Source organism: Kogia breviceps, chromosome 10 (assembly GCF_026419965.1).
Source record: "Kogia breviceps isolate mKogBre1 chromosome 10, mKogBre1 haplotype 1, whole genome shotgun sequence".
Classification (NCBI taxonomy): domain Eukaryota; kingdom Metazoa; phylum Chordata; class Mammalia; order Artiodactyla; family Physeteridae; genus Kogia; species Kogia breviceps.
This window is the reverse complement of record NC_081319.1, coordinates 22,885,124-22,913,109: the sequence shown is the minus strand read 5'-3', so window position 1 is coordinate 22,913,109 and position 27,986 is coordinate 22,885,124. Positions and strand designations below refer to the sequence as shown.

Sequence of the window (27,986 nt, the reverse complement as noted above, 5' to 3'; positions counted from 1 at the left end):
GGGAGGGAATATGGGAACATATCTATATGTATAGCTGATTCACTTTGTTATACAGCAGAAACTAACACAACATTGTAAAGCAATTATACTACAATAAAGATGTTTTAAAAAATGGATTGGCTATATCAACAATAGCGCAATAAAATAAACTTCCTTGCTCAGACCTTGGCTTTTTCATTTAATAAGACAATAAACTATGGTAAAATGTATTTTTGGAGGTGCTGAGCTTGGTTCAGATATTAAACTTTTCAATGTCACATTAACGAAACCTCAATTCTATAGAAAATTCAACTCGAACAAAGGCCATTCTGTGTACAAAGTGGGTGAAAAAAACCCACTTATTAATATTTATAAAACAATTTTCACCATCAAAAGCGTATTGTTATATGCTTGATAGTTTATACAGATGAATTTTCCTTCTGAACAAATATCAAAGAAAGCTGCAGTACTTATATTCATAGGGTGTTTTTGTTGTTTTAATGGTGTGAGATCCTGTGAGCTGCTAATTCAACAACTGCGATGAAGAACTGAAGAACGTGACTGGCAGTTAGCGGTCTGTGACCCTAGAGTTTTAACAGAAGAATGTGCCACAGAATTAAAGAAAAGAAAAATACATTTCAGAGGGGAGACTCACACATAAAAGAAACATAAAAACAGCAGGAAATAAGACTTGTCATAATTATTTTGGAAAATAATCTGTCTTCAAGCAATGTACTGAATTCAATTCGTGATAACCATAACGTGCTACTGAAATGCTCTTTGCCAAGAAGGCTTTAAAATGCCGATACTTCCAAATTAGTCCACTTTCCGTTAAATGTTAATATTCAAAGAGTTGTATAGTCTTGAGAACTTTTCTTTAGTTGCTGTGAAAAGAGAAAAATAGACACTAGGCGGGAGGGAGCTTTGGAGGAAGGTAGAAAACTGAGAATGTTCTTGAAAATAGTCTTGTGTATAGAGAGAAACACAGAGAAACACCCACCAACAACATGGGCACTTGCTAACACAGAGCAACAGGGTGGTTATTTAGGGAAATTAATCTGAAGAAAGAAAGGAATTCGATGTGCCACTTAACTTTGGATCACCCAGCCTTAATTCTCTTGGAATCTTGGCCAGATAGTCACTGTTTTAAATTGGGTTTAACTCCTTTAGCTCAGTGAACGGATTTGGGCTCCAACGGATGAAGATGCCTTAGAGCAGGAATTCTTAATCTCAGGACTGCTGACATATTGAGTGAGATCATTTTCTTATGAGAGGGACAGCACTGTGCATTGCATAATGTTTAGTGGCATCCCTGGCATCTACCCACTAGAAGCAAGTAGCATCCTGCACCCCAAGTTGTGACAAGCAAATAAGGATGTTAACTAGATTCACTGTGGTGATCATTTCACTAGATAGACATAGATATAAATCAAATCACTGTGTTGTATACTTGAAATGAATATAATGTTGTATGTCAATTATATTTTAGTAAAAAAATGTGTCGAGACATTGCCAAACAGCCCCTGGGGAACAAAATGCCCACCCTCCCCAATGAGAAACATTGTTTTAAACATACCAAAGAAACGAGTCTGTGTGCAGGCAGATCTGGCTGACAGTGGGATGAAAAGAAATAAGATATAAAATCTCACAGTGGCTTACAAAATAAGTAAATGAAGATAGGTAAATAATTAAAAATTTTAAAATACCTTGCTTTTTACTTGGCTACAGGTTTAATGAATTAAACCTGGCACTGCAATTGGACAAGCAAGGAAAATAGTTCATTTCTTTCTATTTAATTGTTTGCTTTCATTTCAATAGAAGTTGTCATTCTCATAGACATGTTTTAACTCAATGTCCCTTTTTCCTTTGTGAAGCTGCCTTTTCTCACGTGATTCCAGCTCAGTGAATGGTCTAGGTGTGCACATGGACCCAAGCAGGGCCAATCAGCAGCATCTGAAAGGGCTGTTACTGTTCCTGGAGGAGAATGATGAAAACTGAGAGCCACCTTGGCTGACAAAGACGCTGAGTTAGAGGCAAGCAGCACTGGGCGACCAGAGAATCCCTGATTACCTTCATACCTTAAGCCAGTCCACTCCTTAAACTTCTCTGTAACACAAAAAAAATAAGTACCCACCTCCCCAGGGGGCTTTTTAACAAAAACTAGGCTGATATAGCTTTGTGTCACTAACGACCATTATAATCCTAACTAGTAGTCACTAAACTACATTACCGTCAGTAGTGCCAATTTATATTGTTTAAATCAGACTATTAATCACATTGGAAAAAATCATTCTTGGGGTGTACCAAAAATTCCCCACTGGTGACCTAGCCGCGTAGATGTTGTCAAGGCCAATGCTATTCTTTCTACCGTGTATCATCTATTATGCATATATATGACCATTCACCTGGAATTTTTTTAAATGTTCCTCATCAAGCAATAGAAGACTAAAGAAATTCTTTTACAAAGAAATTGTGCAATGGATAAGTTTAAAACTTTTTAAAGTAAAAAGTCTGGTGTAATGCCAAGCTTCTTAAACTTCTAAATTAAAAGAGTAATTGTTAAGTCAAGGTTTTAATGGGAAAGGTTATATGTTTTGCTATTACTGATCTAAAAGAAAAAATGTAAGTATTCTGATTATAAATATGGTCAATATTGCTAAGATAGAAATGACTACTTTTATAGCTCGTAAATAAAGGATTGCTTTAGGGAACTGTGACAATGATGAAGATCAATTTGTACATCTGGTCATTCATCAACGTTTCCTAACTGGGTTTAATTTGACTACTGCTCATTAGGAGTTATAAACCAACACACTTATTTAATTGTGATTATAATTCAATAGCTGAACTTTTATGGTACAATGAACAAATTAATAGCTAAAGATAATTTTGCTCTTAAAAATATCACATAAGACTTATGTTTTAATGAACTATATACATGGAATGTATTTTATGACGATTCCTTCGAAAAAGCTCAATAATTTTCCTTTCTCTTAATACTTAAAAAGAAAAACGGAGATTTTACGAGGTTTTACAAATACTCTCTAGGAAAAGGTTCTTGTAGCCCTGTTCCCTGCTGCCAGACCACAATCTGTGACCGACAACTTCCCAAAGGGATAAATGAAAATGCCATTTTTATCCCACTTGATGGCTGAATTTCCATTTTTTTATTAATATGAAATAACCAGGTTGCTTGTGCATATTAGCTTGAAAAGCAATATATGACCTTTAAGAATTTAAACTGAACATCCTCTCTTGGATTTAATTATCAGCCACTCAATGCAGCATGAATTTTAACTGATATTCCCAAACTGGAGACTACTTCTAGATCACTCTGATGAAAGCAAATTAACCGTTTAAGATGGAAAAAACAAAAAATAAGGCAGGTCACTGTAAGTTAGCCTGGCATATCAGAATCAACATGCACACCAGACTCCAAAAGACAAGGGTTTGAATCCCAGCTCCAGTAACTAGCTGCCCATGGGGGAGTCAAATTCATTCTTCAATCTTCTATAAAATTGAGATAACAACTCCTAACTCTTCAGAGTTAGGATAAACAATAAAAAAAGAAGACACATAAAAGTTTATCACAGTGCCTGATGTATGGGTTCCAGGAAAATTTTTTTCTCCTCTCTATATCAAATACTGATTATTTTACAGCCAAATGCAATTTTTCAAATATTTAAGAATAAAGGTAGTTCGCTTATAAATAACCAACCACAGAATTTTATCTAGTGGTCACTTGTGTAAATCATGAAACCTATTAATTTCAATGGTTTCCTAAACATGAGCTCTTTGCCTGTCCTAATCTAAAATCTTTAAAAACAAAAAATAAAACAGGTATTCCCTAGTGGCGCAGTGGTTGAGAGTCCACCTGCCGATGCAGAGGTACGGGTTCGTGCCCCGGTCTGGGAAGATCCCACATGCCGCGAAGCGGCTGGGCCCATGAGCCATGGCCGCTGAGCCTGCGCGTCTGGAGCCTGTGCTCCGCAATGGGAGAGGCCACAACAGTGAGAGGCCTGCGTACCGCAAAAAAAAAAAAAAAAAAAAAAAGGATAAAAATATAAAATCTATACCTTTCCTGGACTACTTCTATACTACTTGAGAAGAATACATTTTATGAATGTCAGGGCCCAGCCTATTTCATGTCTAACATTGGATGCTTACACCAATCACCTCATTTAGACAACTGCCCTACAAGACAGGTATCATTTTTACCCACTCTTTTGGATTTACGAACAAAACCAACCAACCAAACAAAAAACAACTGAGGCTTAGCCCACATATGTGGCTGGAACACAGCAATCCCAGGCCTCTCTGGGTTCCAAGGACATGGTATTTTAAATTTTCTGAGTCTGACTATACAATCTCTGAAATATACTAAAAAGAAAAAACTGTACCATCCACGCTGGTCTAGAACTTATTTGTACTTGCACATAATGGGTATTTATTAGTCCAATGGCAAATCCTTATTTACTGTCTGTTCACAACATGCTAAGCAGCAAACAAGACACTGGTGTTGAAAGATACTAAAAAAGATAAGGTTCATGAAATTTACATGATCACTATCCTATCCCCTTGATATTCCACCCCCCCACCATAAACACATGCACATTTTCAGGCTTTTGCTATCAAATTAATAAGACCTTACTGAATACTTGCTGTATGCAAGACACGGTGCAAGGGTGGTAGATGCTGAGATGTAAGACAGTTATTGATACACTACAAGTACCCAATGGGAAGAAAAAACCTTCTCCACAAAAATGTCTCCTCCTCCCACGTGAAGTGAAAGCTGCTAACCAAGTAATGGGAAAGAATTTGACAATGGGGCACTAGAGGCTTCACCATGATGACATAACTTCAGCAGGAGACACAAGGTGACATTACATGCAGATTTAGGTAAACTAAAAAGCTTCACACAGTTCCAGTTCCATAAAAGCAGGTGCATTCATTACACCCAGGTGCTGTGGCTCCTGATCCAGCCTAAACCTTTACCATTGTAGCAGCAGTGAGGGGCATGAAAACTAGGGGGTGATGGTGGATGGATGTTTCTACGTAAAACAAGAAGTAACTTTCCTGGAGGCTTGGCATTTGGCTACAAACAAACTCAAGGGATGAAATCTTTAACTGCATCATGGGAGCATTTGAAACTATGGCAGAAATTAAATTACTGCAGGAAATTAATGCAAGGCTGCTGCTACAGTCTTTTTGTACAATTTATACTTTGCATAAATAATTACATTAATTTGTTTTCTCTCTCTCTCTCTTTTTTTTTTTACCTTGTCCTTCTGTAGTTTCACCAAAGGGATTCACTTCCACCTGAGTAGCATCAATTTTCAGGAAGAGATTATACAGCTTCTTAATTTGATCTGTAGCCTAAATGTGATCAAGTGAAATGAAATTACACGAAAGCAGTAAAAAAAAAAAAAATACATTTATTTTGCTGGATTAATGAAACCTTAAAAATAGCAAGTTATGTCTTTATTTTCAGTTAGGTTTTCTGAAGGGAAAAACAGAAAAGCATAATTATTTTAATTTCTATTGCTATTCATTAGAAGGAATTGCTCACCTTTCCTCCAGACGCCAGGAAATACCATTATCAAGACAAGAAAATATTTTCAGTATGGCCTAAAAACGTTGTTAATCTTTTTGAAAATTATCACGTCCCTATTAGCTGAGCTATAGCACCATATGAGCTACCATCATTAATACAAACAAGCTCCATTTAAGTAAACGGTAAACATGATTTCGAGAGTTTATAATGACAAGGTTTTCCTTATTAGGCTGGAATACAACTGTTATTATATTCATCAATCCAAACCTATAATCTGTGAAAAAACAATTACTGAGTGTCTAATGGAAATGGTTGCAAAACAGGAAGATGAAAGTCCCAAACAGTAAACTTACTGAGTAGCACAGTTCAAACTGAAAACAGTTTGTCCCAAAGGCATAAACCACAAAGAGCAAGAATATCCAACAGTTTCCCTGGTGTTGTGTCCCTGACTTCATCTTTCTCACTCTGCTTGAAATTCACTCGCTCATTCATTCTTTTCAACCAACATTTATTAACTACTCATGTCACAGCAGGCTGCCACTGTGTGAGCCAGGGTTAGGGGAAGAATCACAAATGAGGCGTGACAGCACCCTGGAAAGCTCGCACCTGCAGTGAACACAGCCTGTGATGCAGCACAGTGAGACTGTGCAATATGCAGTCAAGGCTGAATCCTGGGGTTCAGTCTCATTCTTGGCTCCATCTTATTTCCCAGCCATGGTTTTCCCATTGCTACATTTTTGTTCATTGTTCCCATCCTGCATTATTTGCCCTCAGATTCATTTCTGGCTTTTCCGCATCTCTCTACTCGTATCAAGGGAGCTGACACTTTCAGGCTGTGTTTCCAAGGCTCCTGGGCCAGCTGGCTTCAGTTCAGCCAAAGGAAAGTAGCGGTGAGAGACAGGAGGTGGGAGGAAGGAAAAAGAGGGGTATTTCTACCCCTCTCTTTCTGTCTCCTCTGGCTTTAATTCCCACCAGGATCCCAACTTCTGTATCCCAAAGTCCAGTAATACCACCGCCTCACTTTGTCCCTTGAGCACACAGGTAGCAACGATTTCCTGTTGCTGTTTAGCTCTGCACTGCCTCTCTGTCCACTCTGCAACTTCTCTGCTCTCACAGCACCTACATAACCAATTACCTAGAATAAAGTCCCACTGTGGTAAATACTAGGAGAGATTTCTTTGTTCTGGTATTGAGTAAAGAACTCCTGGAGATGAATGTAATTCATATTATCTTCATTTATTGCATATACATGTGTAAACTTCCTTAAATCCTAATTTGAAAGCCAGTGGACATAAAAAAACATAATGAGTAAGACTGAATATTTTTTAATATTATTTTTTTTCTGGCTAGATAGTACACGTACATGATACAAAATTCCCAAAGTACACAAGGGTCTCCCTCAGAACCTTCACCAGACTCCCCAGCCACGTAGCCCCCATCTGTCCTCCTACAGCAGCCACCTTACTGCTTGATGCTTCGTTAAGAGATACAGTTATGGGGCTTCCTTGGTGGCACAGTGGTTGGGAGTCCGCCTGCCGATGCAGGGGATACGGGTTCATGCCCCGGTCTGGGAAGATCCTACGTGCCACGGAGCGGCTGGGCCCGTGAGCCATGGCCGCTGAGCCTGCGCGTCCGGAGCCTGTGCTCCGCAAAGGGAGAGGCCACAGCAGTGAGAGGCCTGCGTACCGCAAAAAAAAAAAAAAAAAACCAAACAAACAAAAAAAGAGATACAGCTATGCACATGCAAGTATACATACTCTGCATTCATCGTTTTTAAGAAACCCAACTTGGTTCTATACCTTGTTTCTTTGTTAATAGGTTTCATAGGGCCTTCATCAGCAACACAACAGAGCAAACTTGTAAATGGCTGCATGATATTTTACTGTATGGATGTATCATAATTCATTTAACCTGTCTCTTAAATAATGGTCATTTGGTTTCCAGTAGTTTGACATTACTTCAAATGCTGCCTTACCTATATCTGTACATATATATCATACATATGTTTAAACATCTGTAGGATATATTCCCTGGAGTGGAGCAAACATGGGTGGGCATTTTACATAATAAAAGATTTTATTAAATTGTTCTTGGTAAAAGCTTTCACTAATGTCCCCTTCTCCAAACCAGCATCATAGAGGCTGTTTTTCTACTCACAACCATCAGCTATCTGGATCTTTCAGAATGCTAGGTAAAAACGGGTACCTCATATATGGTTTTAATTTGAATCGCTCTTACTTTGAATGAATCTGAGCATTTCTCTATAATATTGAAGCATCTGTATTTCCTCTGCTGTGAATTTTGCCGATTCTTCTGTTGAGATTTTAGTATTTCTCATTTTAATTTATATGAGGCGTTTCTATATGAAGGAATTTAGCTCTTCATCTCAGAGAAATTGCAAATATTTTTGCCCTTTTATCATTTTAACATTTATCATTTGCCCATGTTTTTGTTACTCCTGCTGCATGGAAATTTGATAATAATAATGTCATTCTTGGCTTCTGGCTTTGTGCTGGACTTGGAAAAGGTTGGTCCCACCCTCACAATTCTCCCATTATTTTTTCAAAAACTTTTAAAGATTTTATTTATTTAATGTTTACTATATTTTTATAAATGCAAACAGATTTTATTTGAGTTACAGTGTAGAGTAGGTAAGTGACTCACTGCTGAATATTTTTTGTATTTTTAGGGCTTTTCCAGGTTATCAATATGAGCGTGCGATGTGAGCTGCATAAGAGAGGCATGATGTCTACCCTGGGCACCATGGCATCCACTATAGTTATTCAGCCTCTTGCAGAGTCAACACAATAAATAATGGTTGAAATAATCATTAATTTAATAATAAGGAGACACTGCATAATAGAAATAACTTCTGTGTGCATATATATATATATATATATATATATATATATATATATGATCTTATCCCAGCTACTTTAAAACTTTTTTTTAATACACATAACATAAAATTCACAAACTCAACCATTTTTAAGTGTATAGTTCATCAGGGTCAAGTACACTCACAATGTTGTACATCCAAGCTCCAGAACTTTTTCAGAATCCTGAAATAGGAAACTCCATACCCATTAAACATCAACTTCCCATTCTCCCCTCCCCCAGTCCCTAACAACCAGTCTTTGACTACTCTAGATACCGCATATAAATGGAATGATACATATTTGTCTTTTGGTAACTGGCTAATTTCACTTAGCAAAATGTCCTCAAGGCTCATCCACACTGCAGCACAGCGCGTCAGGATCTCCCTTTCTTTGGAGGCTGAACAACCTTCCATTGTATGTATATACTACATTTCTTTTGCTCATTTATTTGTCTATGAACACCTGGGTTGCTTTCAAACTTCTAAAGCTTACCTTAACCTAGCTTAGCATAAAGCCTGAATTTTCTCGTGTCACTGCCATTGTAGTTATACACTGACACAGCACTTGGGGGGCATTCGTTATTAAAATTGTTTATTACTGTGTAAAGGCGGATCATAAACATTTTTTGAAGCATGACTAGATCTATGCTGTAAGACCTACAAGGGGTATATGTTACAAAATCTGTGTTGTAATATCCACAAGGGAGATCCAGCCTGGCTTGGAGACAGAACGTGCCTTATTCCAGAGGCTATACACCAAATGACTACAAAGCCTCTCCAGGCAAAGCGACAGTCTGCCCAGGTGTAATAACAGGAAATGGCAAGGCCTGTGGCAAGTTGAGTTGGCTCCCATGCTTTCTAAATGTGTTCAAATTTAAAAAACAGATTAAACACAGTCAAAGAAAACATCCTGCTAGTAAATGTGCAGTTAGCCAGCTTGCCACTGCCACCTACTTCCTCAGTAACCGTGCTGTACAGAGTATTTGTTTTGTTTCTTTTTGCCACAATTAATGTTATTTTAAGGTTATTTGTTAAGCAATCAAAAAAATTAAATGCCTAACATCAAATATCCTGAGGGCCATATGCATGAAACCCTGACAAATTTACCAATGTCTTCAAAAATGTTTTAACAGGTTAAAAAAAAATTTGAAAAACTTCTCTTGCACTCTAGGAATTAATATCATCAACATTCATATACGGTTCTTAAAGGTAGCCAGAGGTAAAACCACACCCAGAAGGGCTAATGAGTTTGTGTTAACTTGGTTTATTGGGTATTTTCATCAGCTTAAATCCTAGAGGCGCATGCTGCCAATTCATGGTGACTATATTTTTAGAAAGGAATAGTATAGATGATAATTAAGACATGCTTGAGGAACTTGCAGATTTTAGTCATATTCAGTTTTCTCATGGCTTCAGTCTTTTTAGTCAGCTCTTGCTGAAATGTATTTTCACCAGGAACATATACTTGGTAGGTTTTTACGCAAGGTGATGTTTATTTTCGGTTAAACCTAATATTAATACATCAGATTTTAGAGACAACAGGCATGAGTCACAGGAAAGATACTAATAATTTGATAAGAGAATCATTTTATATGTCGTTTATCCATGAGTGAGGCACCTCCAAAGGCCCAAACCACATCCTAAATGAAAATCAAGTAACTTTCAAAGTCACATTGAGCCGACGGGCCTCTAAGATACCATTTCTTTATCAAAAGATCACCAATGGCTGATCATTTAAATAAATGTTTTCTCCTCTCAGGTGGCTCCTCTGCTCACAGTACACTGAGCCCCATGACTGGAGGACGCACTGTAAAGCAGAGATCCCAAAATCTACAGCTCCAAAAGTTCCCCGCGCTGCTACGCCAATGCGTTCCACGTTCTACTGTACAAATATAAATGGGGGGCCCCAGATGAACAAATCTGGACACAAGTACAGCTGAGATCTCTCTCCCTCTCCTTCACACCCCCTCCTCCTGTGTTCACTGTCAGAAGGCCGACCACTGCCCTCTGAGCCCCTAGGAAACAATGGCTACTTATCACCTCTGTTCGCCAGGGTTCAGCAGATGACCTTGGTCCAACTTTGCTGAGCAAATGAAGATTTAAAGCCTTTCACAGAGACAACAATGAAAAAAGGAAAAAAACAAAAAAAAAACTGACTTAAAACACTTCCTTACTTTCCTCAGTATATTAAGTCAAAAATATAATGACAATATAGCTACTAATGACCCCTGAGAACTTGCTTGTTCATCTTCCTTCCATAGATAACTCACTTAAAACCTAGAGTGTTTAGGGTACTGGGGAAACATGATTCAGTCATTTAAGAGCTTTAAATAACTTAATTGTCTCTTACATTATGTTGGGGGGAGGGACTGATGGTGTACATAATACTCTTATTGCCTTCGCTAAAACTCTGTTATGTTTACCTCCTGAGTTTTCAAGCCACGTGGTCAGCAGATTTCATCCACTCCCAATTTATTCTCTTGTCACTTACAGCTACCCATCCCTGACTCCCTAGGAATCTCTTCCAAGTGGACATCCTAGATGTGTTATTTCAGTTATTCACGCAAATGACAGATGTTTCTTGGGCATCTAATATATTTGCCAAGCACTTTGTTGGCAACACAGTCGTAAGCAAGATTCACCAAGTCCCTGCTGTGGTGCGGATGAGAATCCAGCAAAGGTAACTGCAAATGTCCAAGAGAAATACAGATGTGCAAAGGGGTACAGAGGAGGTAAACAGGGTTACTGAGCACATTCTGGAACTGACTGTAGGACAGTCTGGCTAGAACACAGTGACTACATGGAGAGTGGCTCTCCGTGACCACCACCCATACACAAGAAGCCATTAAATAAATCTCAAATGATCAGCTCATATAGTTAGTAGCCTCATACTCAGGAAGTGAAACCAACCGCTGCAGCCCTTACCCACAAATCCTCCATTATCTCTCTTTCAGCAAGTCACTAACCTGGCGTCTCTTTGCCAGTTTCGGAAATGACAATTAATTCCTCTAACTGTCCACTGAAGCCTGGCCCTTTCTATTTCCTACCGACGTTTAGTCCCCGATGATCCTGTTTCCTACTACCATTTTGAGCCTTTAGCTTTCCACTGGAGCCTTTTCCCCAGTCTTCAAGTAAGTGCTGTTCTCTCTAATTGAAACAAATATATTTTAAAGTCTTATTCTGCTTCACCCTTCTATGATTTGCCTTATTGTTACCCTTTAAACTTCTAGAGATAGAATCAATCAAAAGAAAAAGTAAAGGCAGGAAAAAAAAAAAAAGAGTGCACAACTGACTGTTTTACTGGAGGAACGCTGCCCAACTAAATTAAAGGAAATATAACAATCCTAGAGCTCTAGGACAACACGCACTCACATACACACACACACACACACACACACAAATACGCATGCACACAGAGGATGAAGGGTTGTCAAGGTGGCTCCTCTTAGTACGAAGAGGAAAACAATAGCCAGTAAATTCTTCTGATTTAATTGTGAGGTAAGGAAGCTTGCCTACATAGACATAAAATCAGGCTCTATGGGCAGGAACAAGCAGTGCAGGACTGTGATGCTCAAGACAGACTCTCTCCCTTAATAGCTCAGAGGGTGATCTTTCTGTCTTTGAAACCAAGGGATATAATTACTAAATTGACATAATTTAAGCTGCTTTCAGTGAAATATCACCTCTGTGCCATTAACAGTCATCTCAAATGCCCATTAGCTATTAAAGAATAGCAATTAGTTAAGTAATGTATATTATTAATAACAATAATAACTGACCTTTCTGGAGTACTGAATATGCGCTTTCACACATCAGGTTACTCAATCCTCATGATACCCCTCTCAATTAGGATTTCACCACCCCATTTTACAGATGATGAAAGTGACGTTCAGATGGTCTGAATGACACAAGTACTGGGTAGCAGTACAGGATTCAAACTCAGGACTGCCTGACTCTACAGCCTGTGCTTCTAACCACTATACTGCCTCTTAAAATTCATGCGCTAGAGCTGCAATGCTACCAAAAAGACAAAGAGACCAACATACATAACAAAGTGCATGTGTCTGCAGGCGACACACTCTCACACACATAATATACTGATATATCTATATATCTATATCTATATCTATATCTATATATATAAACACACGTCATAAACATCCTCTTTGGAACACCAGGTAAATATTTTTTCAGTATAAACAACTAGAGGAAAAAAAGAAAACAATAAATTACCCTATTTCCTGATAATCACAAACATTAGAGGCAATTAGCAAGTTCCCAAACATTTTCTGAAACAAGTCAGACACACCCGCCTCCAATTGCTCAGGTACCTGGTTTTTCAAAGGCCCAAAGAAGCCTAGATTTTCGGCCATCCGCTGAGCTTGGCTGTCCTTTATCCCTTCAACAATGTCAATTTGCTCCTAATAAAAATGAATCAAATGAGCAAAATTCAGACAGTCAAATAAAAAGATTTACAATCTCAAAAGAAAATACTTAGTATTTATTTGCAAATGAGTAATTGAAGTGTGGCACCTTTCCAGAGATCTCTGAGCTGGGCCACCACAGCTGCCTATAGGGTATATTTTAATTAGCAGACCATCTATAAAACAGCCTTTCCGAAAACCATATAATTCTTCAGGGTGGCATGCTGACAAGACAATCGGAGGCCAGTTTTCACTTTTAATTACTATACAGATGGCAGTGACGAATATTTAGGCAGTTAACTTTTATGACATTTTTTGGAAGACTTCCAAAGTAAGTTTTTCCTGCCTAATACTGCTGTTAAGTTTAGAGCTTGTCTTATACAGGTTAAATATTACCTTACGATTTAAACACTCTATTGATGATGATAATTATTAATAATACCCTAGCTCTACAAAGAGCCATTCCCTCCAAGATACTGAGTGCTGTTCATATATATTATTTCATGTATTCTCTTAACAAATGGAATGGCTTGTTTTAAATCATGTTAATTTCAAAAAAAAACGGGTAGGTATTATTGGTAAGTCAGCATGTAAAAGTCTCAATTTAACTTCCAAAGTAGTTAACTTAAATATGTAACATTGGTGAAAATATTTTAAAACCAATCTCCAAAGTATTACTACCTTATATAAATGAAGAGTTTCAAGAAATAAAATCCTTGCTTTTTGGAGGGAAAATAAATCACTTTCTAAAAGGAATAATGAATGTTTCTGCTAAAAATTTTTTTCGTGATTTCTTTTTGACACTAAGAACTCAGAATTAAAAGCTGGGATTATAGCTCTAAAGACCCTAGGTTTTTCTTCTTATAGTTGAGGTAGGTTGATAAGCACTTTATATACATCACCTCATTTAATCCTCACAATTCTATGGGGTGGGAATTACCCCCATTTTCATTTTACTCATTCAAAAAATGAGGCTTAGAGACACTGGGAAATGTACTGGCTAGTTAGGATTTGACCTCAGGTCTCTTTGTCTAGAAACTCATCCTAATATCAAAACCAAAACAAAACAAAAACCCACACACGAGATTTAATGAATTTGAAACAAACTGATAGAACCTGGGCGTTAGAAGGATTCATTACCAGTACTGAAAGACATCAAGGCAGTCTCTAGTTCACATCTGATTTCCTAGGAGAGAATTTCTGGGTCATATATACTGTTAAATGGGGTAGAGTTAACCAAGAGGAAATGGAAATATCACAGTCATTTTTCATTGGTTAATTCTTGGGGGAAGTTGGATGGAAAGAAATGAGGGGGAAAGAAAAGGCAAGAAGGAGGAAAAAACAAAGGGAGAGGAAAAGCAAAGAAAAAGACCTTGAAAAGTGCATACTTTGGACCTAACCAACCTTCAACTGGACACCCAGTAAGAAAAAGGACTCAATATCTTCATGCCTTAAATCCCAGGAACAGTCTACCTGGCTCAGACTCCACACTAAATCTTTCCACAGGTTGTAGAGCAACAATCAATGAACAGAGCATAGTCAGGAAACTAAACATACCTTAAAAATAAGTTCTGGATTCGAAGCTGCCACCTCTTCAATGTCAATGCCCCCCTGAGGGCTGCCCACCAGCACAGGGCCATTGCAGGACCGGTCCATCAGAATGGCCAAGTAGGTTTCCCTAGAAATGTCCAAGGCTTCAGCAACCATCACCTACCACATTAGTGGGAAAGTCAAATTAAGTCAGCATCGAGCTGATTTCCACTTGGAAATCTATACAAACTTGCCACACAAATCAAACAGCTTCATTTTCAGGGTCTTTAAACCCAGTGAGATTTGAGAGTGCTGCTCTCATGGTGCACAATGCCCATTTTCACCTCCTTAATTGATCCTGATAACTTGGTTCAAGTGACAGGTATTCGGTTTGCCTCAAGGAACCTTCCCACTTTAATCTTCTTTTTCTTCTTCGTTCGGAAACCCTGACACTTAAGAAAAACTCCAGGGAAGCAGCTGTTATTTTAATTTGAGACATTAACAGTACATATATATTACTACACTGATTTTTCTCAGATTGCACTGGTGGAAAACCAAGTTTGGTTGCCAAAGAAGGATTCTTTTTATGGTATGTCTGATGCTTCCTATGTTTGAATACTTCTGTCTCTTGGATCACTGTATTTTTATTTCAATTTATACTTTCTTTTAAATTACAAACATAATATTTGCTTGTTTGAAAATAATGCAAACAATACTGAAAGTATACAGAGGAGACAGTGAAAGCAGCTCCCTGCTGCATATACACACCCCTTGGGACCCAGTAGTCAGAGTGATCACGAGTCCATATGGAACCTTTGTGATAATCAGAAAAAGTCATCCCTTCCTCTGTGAGGATGTGGTCATATTCCAGGACCATGAGTGGGCAGAGGCAAATCAGATGGAAGGATTTCTTTCTCCACACGTGTGCCAGACAGGTGTCCTTTTGCTCTGCACGACCTCAACAGAGGCACGAAGCAACCCTGCCAGGAAAAACCACTACTAACTTTTACCTCTTCCCTATGCGTCTGCAAGCATTAGTCATGGAATCATCCTGCACATAGATGCATATTACACACACTTGAATGCCTTTCTTTCTTCCTTTTTGTTCTTAATCTTAATACTACAACTTGGATTGTACAAGGTCTTCTCTCTTCATTGTGACTACACAGTACTTATATGTCAATATTTATTTGACAAGGTCCCTGATGACAGACAATTTATGTGGACTCATGTTTCTAAAATGCTGCCTCAGTGATTATTTCTGTACGTATAGCTTTGCTCCATTGTTTTAGTATCCCTGTGGGCAAGGTATATAAAGGTAAAATGGCTAAGTTTTACATTGTTCATATTTAAAATTTCCTTGGAGAGAGACGCTGTACCAACACTCCCAACAAAAATAGTAACAGATGTCTTGGACGCTTTTTAAAAGAAAATAAGAATATCCATGAAAAATTAGTACTAGAAGTGAAAATAATAAAATCAAATACATTGCTTTTCCTAAAAGTTCAGTAATACGTTTCACAAAAAATGTTACTGATTAAGTAACATTAGATTTTAGCTACCCAGAAGCCACAAAAGCATTAATTTTTAAGTCACATGAAATGCAATAAATATATGATGACCTAGAAAGCTATAATGTAATGAATACAGAACTCCTTGTTTTCACACCTTTATGGAATTTATGACTGGTTAAAAATAAAGTACCTTATAAGGTGTTTCATAGTGATTCTTCTATCATAAATGGTAGCTCATGGTTTGTAAGAAATATTTCTTGGCACACGGTGTTAAGATTTTCATAGAACCATTCTGATTTCAAGTCACTTTCCAATACAGAGCTAGTCTAGTGAGCCAGATTTAATAACTTTCAGTAGTTATTCTGACAAGCAATACAACGTTATAACGTTTTAGGATAAGTGTCATTCAAGAGTCCTATTCTTAATCTTCTAAAGTGTTGACAGATATGCTCTGCATTCCATCAAATTTCTATTTGTAAAGACCAGCTGCTGCCTCAAACAGCTCCTGCTTGGTAGAAACAACCCATCACTCTTCAAAAAAACATTCTCAGGAAAATGATGATTATCAATAGATAATTCAAGAAATTTTTATATACAGACCAGTTTTTTGACATTAAGATGCCCTTCATACGAGCCACGATATTAAAACACTTTAGGGATTGTTACAGAGAGAATCTAAATGACTCCATCAACACTCATGCCATGAGAAGTTCAGTTAGAGACATTTCAACAATCTTCATCTGTCACTGACACAAACAATATCGCCAACACAGCCTTTTCTTGGAGTCTTCGGTATGGAAAGCTTTTTAACATACTTTACCCTATTCGACCAATGCACCTGTTTTTCATTTTTTTTTGTTGTTTGTTCATTTTGTTTTGTTTTTTATATATCATGCTACTCAAATTGTAGTCTGTGGATGAGAGCCAGCGTACAAACTATGTGTTAACAGGACAGCGATTAGATAGGATTAACAGGGTACTCAGTTTTTTAACTTAATCTCTTTGCGAAACAGTAACCAGTACGGCTACTGACTCATGGAGCACATGATATGTAGCACTGTCTCATCTCCCCTATTACTATCCCAGGGAACACACCACAAACACAGACTTAGGAAAAACAAACCCAATGTGAATCGATGTATGTAATGTGCTTAAATAGCTTCTTGAACAAACTTAGAAATCTAACGTTTCTACAATCTGGGTCAAGAGTCCATAAATTAAAAATGCATGTTCCTTAAAGTTGTATATAATAATATTGTTACAAAATGTGGTAATACACATTTTACGGAGAAAAAGGACAGAAACGGCATGGCAATTAAGGGGTGAGAATAGAGGGAAATTTCACTTTTCTAATTTTTATATTTCTGTATTATTGGAATTTTTTTACATATGTTAATCACTTTTGCAATCAGGAAAAAAAAAAACACTTAAAAATAAATCACTCTGGTAGCTTCCTGGCAATGACTCAATTCACAAGAATGCACTTATCTCTAGTATTTCATGAACCGATCTACAAAACTAATTTTATGCATATCTATATAGTGTGAATCTTCTTTTGTGTATTTTTATATGCTTTTTAAAGGTATCACAAACTCTAATCTAAAACCCCATGTGTCCATAATAAAGCAAAAAAAATTCCTACAAACAAAACTACTAATCATATCCTCTGGGGATAAATTTTGAACACGTTACACAGGTAAAGGCTCATAACCAGTTTAAAAAGGAAAAAAAAAGTGCCACGCTGGGCTGAACAAAAATAAATTCAAAAAACCACTTTAAGATGTAAACAGTTCTTGCATCTACCTGCAAGGCAGTGGGAAAGGGAAATAACCAGAACCAGTCTTGTTTGTGGGCTTCCTCGACATTTACAAAGGCGCTGTGTTCTTACAGGGAAGGAGCTAATGACCCTCCAGTATCCCCATCTCCCTCCAGCTCAGTGTCCTTTTCGGGACCAAGACAGACGCTCTCATGGTAAGTTAGGCTCTGGCCTCAGCTCTGCCACTCACAATTTCATGGCGCAGGCAGGCCACTTTGCTCTCCGCTTTATTTTCTCTGTGTGTGTATACACGTACGTGCCCTATACACACTTGGCTGTCCCAAGAGACCTCACTAATACAACATGCTCTCAGTGAGAACAGTGGGTCAAAATGGTAACAATCTTAAAGTAAGTTATAGGGGCACAAAGAAAAACAACTGTAACGGGTACAGTAAATCTGATATACTGAGGATGAGGGTGGGGCTGCGAGGGAGCAGAGAATATCTGTTACTGAGTCTAGGAGCTGTTATGCCAAGGTCTTTCGGCTTTAAACAGAATCGTGCCTGTGTTCTGAAAGAAAAAGGTATTATTTCAATCACTACCCATCTTTACTAAATGCTAATGATAATAAACACTAGTACTACTTTAGAATCCTTTTTATTTCTCCTTGAAGTTACATCACACACAGAAATAACTATGTGAGGTTTAAAAAATAAAATGGCACGTTGCCAAAGTGCACTGCTTCATTTGATTCTGTCAAAATTGAAATTCTCTTTTTTTTTTTTTTTTAACACATACACAGAAAATGACCAAAAGCATTCACGTTACCTTGTTAACTTTCACACCTCCTTTTGGAGTTTGTTTTGTTGCTAGATTATACCCAATCATCTGTTTCGCCAGCTGTCCCACCACTTTAGGACTAAGAGAGAGGAGAAAAAAAAGAGAGAGAGAGAAGAAAGAAAAGAAAGTCAATGTCTCTGTTGAATATTACTTTAAAGCAGAGTCCGTATTATATCCCCAAGGCCACCCTGCCCAGGGCCCACCTCCACCTTCATAGAATCCATGGCGCTTTCTGCTCATACACTAGGTGCCTAGCACTGTACCAGAGGCTCACTGAGTGCAAAATATATATGAATGAATGAATGAATGAAACAGTAGGAGGGAAAGGGGGGGATGGGAAGGGAGGGGAGAGAAGGGAAACAAAAAGAAGCTTGCTTACATTTGCTATCCTCTCCCCCCAAACAAGTTACAGTCACAGTAGAGACACAATGCTGAAATGCATAGCGGACTAAGATAAGAGCTGAATAACAAATACTGGATAGTGGGCAATCTGGGAAGTAAGACCAAAGATGGGGATAAAGGGAAGGGGAAGGATCAAAGTAAACCATGAAAGGTATGTGACAGGAGAGGAGAGGAAAGTGTTCAGTGTGTGGAGATATAGGATATAAAGCTAATCAGACAGGTTCAGATAAAGGAAGAATTAGACTATCAGATAGGAGGGACCAATGACGCCACTGGTAATGGGAAGCCACCACAGGTTCTTGAGTAGGAGAGTGGCATTACAGAAGCAGCATTTAATTTGTAAGTGGTACCATATCAAACATGATGAATCACTGATTGTCTAGAACAGGAGGAGTGTCAAGTTTTCACCAATTAGTGAACAAAAATCCTTTTATGGGAGGAGAAGGAAAACTAAGGCATTGCCAGAGCCCTCTACCTGTAATTTATTTCCTTATGTGCTACCTCCTGCTCCTACTCCCACCGCAACCCTCTTTCTCAGTGCTCCTTTCAGTCATGAGCAGGATCTTCCATAATTGCTTGGCCCAAAGACAAGGAATTAAAACCTCCTGGCTTACTCTTTTGTTAAATGAACGCCTCCTTTCAAACCGCTACTGAAGACACCTTTTCCTCTTCCTCCAGCTAAGATCTGGGCTTTTAAAACAATTTCTTTTGCATCTGCAAAAGAAAATCCAGAGTTAGTAGTTGATTTACAATTCTTTTTTTTTTTTAAGCAACAAGGGAAGTGGTAATGACATAACTTCCTAAAGTGACTGGTAAAAGCTCTCTCAAATCGACTTTGAAAATGAAGGCAATAAAGAACTTCAAAAAATATTAATGTGCCTAAATACAAGGTCTGTTTGTTGAGGACATTCAAATATTTCCTGCAAGTTTAATCTAATACTCAACCATCCCAAGGGAGAGCAAGGCATGTGTTCCCTGGCTCTTCTGAGTGTAAGAAGATGCTAAATAAATCCAGGCTGGAAGTATTAATTTTACTGTGTAAAGACACTTCCATGTGGCAGAGACACCAATCTGCCAATCAGAGGAGTTAACTACCTGTCAGCCATGTGAGATGTCAAAGGGAAGGCTGGTTTACGTGGGGGAAAGGTTTATTAAAGACAAGATGCAAAGGGGGTATTGAAGAACTGTATTCTTGGAAATCAACGGTTTTCTGAGCAGTTGTTCTATGTATCAGTGGAGCTGGGCAAGGGAGGAGGAAATGGATTAAAACTAAAAACAAGCAGTATTCTTTCAATGTTGGCAGAGTAACAGAACATCCCAGAGGAAAGTGGTTGTGGAATCTTTGTTTCTCAAAACACTCAAGGAAAAGAGTGAGCTGTTTGCGCTTGACCTTTGAGACCAAAGTCATAAACTCAAATATCTTTACAGGACTGGTGGGAAGGCTGGATGTGTGAAGCAGCCCAGTGATAAAAAAAAAAAAAGGCGCCCCCAGCCAACAGGAATGCTCCCCTACCCAACCAACAAAAAGAAAAAAAAATGAGAAAAAAGTCAGCCCCCAAATCAAATGCGTTTAATAAATCAAAGAGTACACATCTTCAGGCCACAGCTTGGCATTCTCTGTTTGTGATCCAGTTTTGTTTGAAATTAGAGGATTAAGTCAGACAATCTCCGATACGGCTCTAACGGTTTTCTGGTTCAGCACACCAGGTTTAGAATCACAGACCCACGTTTAAATCAAGACTTCATCCCTTGCCCAGCTGTGTGATACTGGGCAAGTTAATGTCTCTAAGACTCAGTTTACTCAATTATGAAACAATGTTGAGGGTTGTTTTAAGAATTAAATTAGAAAATATATGCAAATATCCCCACATCCTAAAAACTCACTAATGAAAGAGTATTGCCACGATCAGTCAGTACATTTATTACCTTTGTATAGTGTGAGGAACCAAAAGGATCATTTCCATTCCGGTTGAGATGGTAAAAATTGTTGGAATCTGCAACCACTCGTGGAAGGTCCGTAATTGTTGGTTATTTCAACTATTATTACCATCATTGTTGTTACTCGTAGGCAAGCAGGCCAAGGTTCAAAGAAAAGGAGCTACAGGTTTTATCATGAAGGCAATGGGGCACTACGGAAGGATGTGACAGTATGAAAGCACTGGGTAAGACAGTCACTCTAGCTGATATAATCAGATTATTAAGGCTCATTGTCTTCTTGGTTGGTCTTCTCTTCTATATTTGCACACACTCAGAAAACCAGGGTTTACCTTCTCTCAGAAGTATACAGAGTTCCTTCTTTGCTGCCCTCTTAGTTTCTGCCCAGGATATGAACCATAACAACGTCAGTCAAACAATGTCTTAAAATAAACTAGTTCCCATCAAACTGAGTAGAAGACAAGCTATGGTGATCGCTCATTATCAGAAACTCAACAGGAATGGAACCAAGTACAATGAATTTACTGCATATTTAGGCTATCGCATGTAGGAGTAGTATTAAGATCAAGAACTTTGAAGAAAAACAGACTTAGTTAAAATCTCCAACTCTGCATATCCCTTTATTTTTAGAGAAGAGGAGAATGAGATTCAGAAAGGTAAAAGTAACATGTCCATCTATAAAAGAGCCAAAACAAAAATAATCTATGGTGTTAGAATGATGTGAAGAATAAATGAAAATAGTAGGTAAAGTACTCATCTCAAAGTTTGGCACATTAAAAGAAGAGTCAAAACATGATAGCCATCATCATTATAATTATTTTCAGCAATTAAGCAAAAAAGAATACAGAAAGACATTTCCAATTTCTCTTTTGAAGACATCAAGTGGAAAAACACTTTTTGCTGTCTATTTAAGTTTTTAATTGTGATCTCTTCAAATTCTTTAAAAAGGATAACCAGCATTCCATTGCCATTATCATTTTTCATATCATCGTCATCCAGAAAAAGAGATGCTTTCCTCTCCAAGCTTTCCAACAGCAAAACTTGAAAGCCATGCAGACTACCTAAACGGGCAATGTTAACTGGTGTTACATAGGTTTGATTAGATAAGCTTTAGGCACTAACCATCAAGACACAGAAACAGTTGTAGGCTCAGTGAAGTGCTGTCAGTTATTCATATCACCACTGATCATGTATTAAAGGACTCCAACTTGGTCAACAGTTGGTAGACCAAGCAACCACGGTGGAGACTGTGAAGCCACACACTGGGGCAAATAGCAAAAGGGAAAGAAAAAGATTATATCAAATCTAGGTACATCTTGCGCAGCTTACACCCCAGGCCAAAAATAAGTTCACTACAATCATCTCTTCTGCTTAGATCTCAAATACTAAATCAGTACAGCAGGTCAGTAGCCCAAAGTAAAATAAGTTTGTCTCATCTTGAGGGAAACTCACATAAAGTAATTTAACTCAGGTGGCTATTTACTCAAAGTGTTAAAAATTAAGTGGCCAAATCCTTCTGTACAGTAACTAGTTTTTTCATTCAGTATTTACCAAGTGGATTCACACTTAATGTCAGTTTCCATTTTATTTAAAGATCTGATTTCTCCAAAAACTTGTACAAATTTCTGTTTGTTTTTCTAACGTTACCTCTCTGTTCCCAAACAGAATTACAGAAGAATATCCCATACAGGAAATTCCATATTTGCATGAATACACAAGATGATTTAACTCTATTTTAGGATATAAAGCTAAAAAGAGACGGGGGGGAAGGCTCTCCTCCAATAGATTTTGTACAGAAATGGATTGCATCTATACATTGATAACCATATTACTGGTATAACCCAGGTCTGTATAACTCCAAATTCCCTGCTCTTAACTGATACTTTTACATGCAGTAGCCTAAATATGCAATACATTCACTTTATTCTGTCCCTTTACTGGTGAGTTTCTGATAACAAGCAGTGCTCATGGCTAGGCTTCTATTGGGTTTGATGGAAACCAGTTTTACTGCAATTCACATATATTTTAGGAGAAAAAAGCACTATACAGACATATTTGATAAACTTAACAGATATGTAAGACTTTCAAATACCATTATCACTTAAGAGAACAAATTTTATAGCCATTAGGAAAGCCTAAAAAAACCCCTCTGAGCCATGGTCTTATTTCACTCTATTAGCTGCATTAAAATAATGCTTTCTCACTGTTTTCCTCTCGTTCTCTACCACACCAAGTGTTATTATAATTACAATAATACAGTTTTGTTGTGTTGTTTTTTTTTTTTTTTTCCCGGTATGCGGGCCTCTCACTGTTGTGGCCTCTCTGGTTGCAGAGCACAGCACAGGCTCTGGACACGCAGGCCCAGCGGCCATGGCTCACGGGCCCAGCCGCTCCGCGGCATGTGGGATCTTCCTGGACCGGGGAACGAACCCTAGTCCTCTGCATCGGCAGTCGGACTCTCAACCACTGCGGCACCAGGGAAGCCCAACAATAATACAGTTTTATACCAATTTTTATAGTTCCCCAACAGTCCCATGCTGGATAATAAACATTCTTGGAAGCGTTATTAAATCTTAAAGAATAAATAAATTCATTAAGGAAAGCATAACCTAAATAGAATAAATAAGAAATGTTTTAAATTAGGCAGGCTTTGTATAACTACTTCACTTTGCTTTTCAGAGATGGAATTCTGAAAATACATTTATGCAAAATAATGTTCACAAGACACACTTTAGAACCAGAACACAAATGGGCCATAGCAAATGTCTGAAAATGTTAGTCAAGAATATCAATAAGGGCTTCCCTGGTGGAGCAGTGGTTGAGAGTCCGCCTGCCGATGCAGGAGACACGGGTTCGTGCCCTGGTCCGGGAAGATCCCACATGCCGCGGAGCAACTAAGCCCGTGAGCCATGGCCGCTGAGCCTGTGCGTCCGGAGCCTGTGCTCCGCAACGGGAGAGGCCACAGCAGTGAGAGGCCCGCGTACCGCAAAAAAAAAAAAAAAAAAAAAAAAAAAAAAAAAAAAAAAAAAAAAAAAAAGAATATCAATAAGAGTAAGTTATTTTCAATTATCCTTTTTAAATAGTTTGGTGATCAAATATTTGTATTACTGAACTGGCTTTTTTTCAGTATTGCGCTCTTCCAAAGTGCAATACTTTCTAAACACAAAATGTATTACTCTATATACCAGTACTGTAGCAAGGTGACTACTGCCATGATCATCTATTTTGAGTCAATAACACTGTAGTTTGGGGCGGGGGGGAACTATGATTTCTATGATTCACTGACAAGCAAAGTTGGAATATTCAGTTTTCAGCACAATGGCATTGTGTAATTTCTAACATAGTGATCACCTTTCATGAGGTTTGATAGAATCCTTAATAGAGAAAGTTAAAATGCATTTCAGATTTACCTATTACTGTAAGGCAAGGAGAAAGGGGAGGGGGAGGCAAGAGAAGAGTTGAAAGATACTATGAAAAGATGAATCTTAATAAAGAACATACAATTTATAGGGTGATAATAGAGACCCAAGTGGCAACTTCCCAAAGGAAATGAGCTAACATCCCTGTTTTCATTATGACACCAGAACTCCAACTAAAAAGTGGAGAATTATCTATCTTAATCATTACTGTAATATCTCCTGTAGACTGATCCCTATTTCCTCAAATTGTGAGTAGGTAGCTCGCTGTGAAAAAAGACTGTTTCTGAGACTGAAACAACTATTTCGACTTTCAACAAGTCTGACATGCGCTCCCAAACACTGGGATAGAGAATTTCAAACATATGAGACATGAGAATAAGCCATTTCACCAGTGGTCACATCCCTAGACTAAAACAGAATCGAAGATACTTGGCTCTCCATCAGACGGCTACCCATCAAAGACTTAAATTACACATACCTGGAACAGTGATTTACAAATATAAGTAAAAGATGGAAATAAGACGATCTCTAGGACAGGGGTTTTGTAATACAAATAGGAAGTTATCCAGGGAGACATTATTTCACATTAAAAAATTCTTTACTGATAAGGCTTTTATGTAAGTTTTAAATCTTAATTTCTTAACGAATATGGTAGCCAATTAATCCCACATTATCTAAAATAATTCCTTCATTTGGATACTGTTGGGGGCATAATGCCCATTTGAACCGTTTATTAATTATAAAGAAGATAATAATATTATCTTAACACAAAACACAATTTTATTTTCAAGGGAATCATTTTGAGCTCTTATAAAAACCCCTAAATTAAAGTTTGATAAATCATTCTTTTTTCAAATTGCCATACTCTTAAAAATACTGTATATTTAATCCTACATTATAGGCCTTATTAAAATCTATAATGATAAATTAGCCTACTCTTCTGATTTTGTCACTGGTGTTATTAATTGCTTTCATAACCTTTAATACATACTTTGTTGGTGATAAAAATTTTAAAGCTAGATAAAAATTACCTCCAGAAAGGCTCGACTGACTTGTAATATCTTACTCTTTCTGTAGTTTAATACTTACAAACCGATCTTACATTTTGCCTATTAGATTAAAAGATGTATTTCCATAACAAAGGTTAAGGATAGAACCTCCTGACATTGATGCCAAAAATAATGTGATCGTATTCAAGCAGCTGTAGCTAATCAAAAAATGTCTAATAGGTTTCCCTGGTGGTGCAGTGGTTAAGAATCTGCCTGCCATTGCAGGGGACATGGGTTCGAGCCCTGGTCGGGGAAGATTCGCACATGCTGCGGAGCAGCTGAGCCCGTGCGCCACAACTACTGAAGCCCCAGCACATAGAGCCCGTGCTCTGCAACAAGAGAAGCCACTGCCATGAGAAGCCCACGCACCGCAACGAAGAGTAGCCCCCGCTCACTGCAACTAGAGAAAGCCCACACGCAGCAACGAAGACCCACAGCAGCCAAAAATAAATAAATAAAATAAATTTATTTTTTAAAAATGTCTAAGACTATAAGACTGCAACCACAGGACATTAAACAAATCTTCTGCAAATGAAGCCACTTCAAAAAAAGAATTTTTCAGAACAAGTTTCTTCAAAAGAAGAAATTTCCAGAAATCTCTACTGTTTTATGTATAGTAGGGATTAATGATATACATTACTAATAATAACATCTGTAACTTCAACATATCCTGGAAACAGTCACAGATGATGAAAAGCATTTTATGAACATCAACAGCATTTCTACAGTATTTTGTGGTATATTTGAAGGAAAAGAATGATAAAGGAAAACTAGCTATTAAAAAATCATTTTTTTCTCTGATTTTTAAGGCAAAGATGTGTTCAGTCAGGGCTCAATGAGGGAAGCAGAACCACTGTGAGTTATGGATGAGGGATTTATTACAGGAATTAAAGCCGAATTTGTAGGAGATGCTGAGAAAGGGAAGGTGAGAAAGGGGCGGTTGGAGGATCAGGAGTCACCAACCAGCCGATCAGAGGAGTCACCAACTAGCATATGCAGGAGCTGTGGAGAAGGCTATGGGACTTGTTGACAAGCATCTCATGATGGGCTTGTGTCCATGCTGATCAGCAAGGTAAGCAGCTGCGAAAACAGCTAGACATGGAGCACAAAGGAACGAAGACAAGTCGGACCCTCTTGCCAGCAAGTCTAAACCTACCCATCACTGCATCACAGAGTAATGGCTGCATTTCAAGTTCTGTGCAAATTCCAAAGCTGGGTAACTCTAACCTGATATATACAAGGAAGGGGATTCTCAGAAACCGAGTTCCACCTTAACCAAGCTGACACAGTATAGATTACCACAGATGATAATAAAGCAATCAGAAGGCAAAGCCCATAACTGTTGCAGGTTCAGAATTAATATTTTTTTTTTACATTTTTCTGAGCGGCTTGAGAACCTATCCTGGGCCAGGGTATATCCCTCCTTCAGGAGCAGACAATTGGAAGCTACATGATCATACAGAAATATAAGGGGATCTCTTGTTGATCTGAACCAGTGATGAACAAGAGGGGAGAAAAAGGTGGCAATGCCCAGAACTGCTATGTGAAGATAAACTCACAACAGTTTTATTTTCAGGGACAACTGAAAAGACTGTGAAATTTAACATGTATGCACCATATATATGGCTGGGCTACACTCATATTTAAAGATGTTTCTTTCACTTTCACGCAATTATTACTAGTATTCTGAGATCTTCCACCTTCATGTTTAGAAATCTTGTCTATTCCCTATTTTCTCTTACTTAAGTCAATTCCTCTATCTGGCCCTCCACTTGTTGAGAGATGCTCTCATACGCTACTGTCTGGAATCAGCCCCACTGGCTGTCTGCTGCCCTCATTCTGCCACCCTGGTCTACTGGCCACACCACCACCAGTTTCCTCTAGTCAAGAAAGATCCTCCAGCTTCTCACAAGGGGGTCCTTTCTAGGGACCTTCTCAAGCAGATGGCTGAGCCCCTAGTGAGGCAGCTTTTCCCTTTTCAGCACAGTCTCTAACCCAGAGGACACAGTTTCCAGGGGAGACTTGGGATCAATGAAACCTGATGCTTTTGTGCCCTCAGAGCTACAGCTCCTGCTGCCCAGCTTTCCCCTTTCCTCGCCCATAGAGATTTAGCAGGAACCCCTCAACTTTCTAACCAGCTCCACTCTTTAGAGACTCTTTCTCCTAACAGGCCCTGATTTCCCAATTGCAGAGTGCATTCAAAATCCTTCTCAGCCTCCTGAGTCCAATGCAAATCAAGCAATAGTACTGGGCATCTGTTCCATGCTCCTGAAAAATTCATGACAGTTAAGAAACCTGGAATGTTCTAAGACAATTAGGAGGTCCATCTGTCCAATGCACACAGAACCACCCTTTGGTAGAGCAATCCCACTTCTGTGAAAATCAGCTACAGAAACAAGGATTTTCACTGCAATATAATTATAAGAGGGAAACACTAAAAACAACCAAAATGTCCATCAGCATTTGGACATTTGGGATTGGAAAAACAAATTTTACATAGCCACATGATGAAATGATACAATACTATATATCTATCAACCATGATTAAGTATATCTTTATGTATAAACATGGGGAAATGTCCATAGACACTATACGCCTTAAAGTGAGTGAATGATTACTATTTTAAAATAGTCACATTTGTGAATCATTATATAGTCATAATGAAATCTAAATGGACAATAACCAAATTATCAACTGAGGTTATC

At 38.2% G+C, this 27,986-nt stretch overlaps 1 protein-coding gene across 5 annotated transcripts in view; it reads right to left on the bottom strand.

The window, feature by feature from the left end:
- The window catches only part of SUCLG2 (succinate-CoA ligase GDP-forming subunit beta), a 621,393-nt gene that overhangs the window by 463,921 nt on the left and 129,486 nt on the right, over nucleotides 1–27,986 (bottom strand). For 4 of the 5 annotated variants that reach the window (XR_010842511.1, XM_059075115.2, XM_067043690.1 and 1 more), the window contains exons 3-7: nucleotides 19,492–19,591; nucleotides 18,464–18,554; nucleotides 14,393–14,545; nucleotides 12,743–12,832; nucleotides 5,259–5,355 (exon numbers count right to left, since the gene is read on the bottom strand). Coding sequence is in view for 4 of the 5 variants with exons in the window: in XM_059075115.2 (XP_058931098.1) it covers nucleotides 5,259–5,355; nucleotides 12,743–12,832; nucleotides 14,393–14,545; nucleotides 18,464–18,554; nucleotides 19,492–19,591 (531 nt within the window). In the remaining variant the exon portion in view is untranslated. The remainder of the gene's footprint in view (nucleotides 1–5,258; nucleotides 5,356–12,742; nucleotides 12,833–14,392; nucleotides 14,546–18,463; nucleotides 18,555–19,491; nucleotides 19,592–27,986) is intronic. The other variant, XM_067043692.1, reaches the window with a different exon arrangement.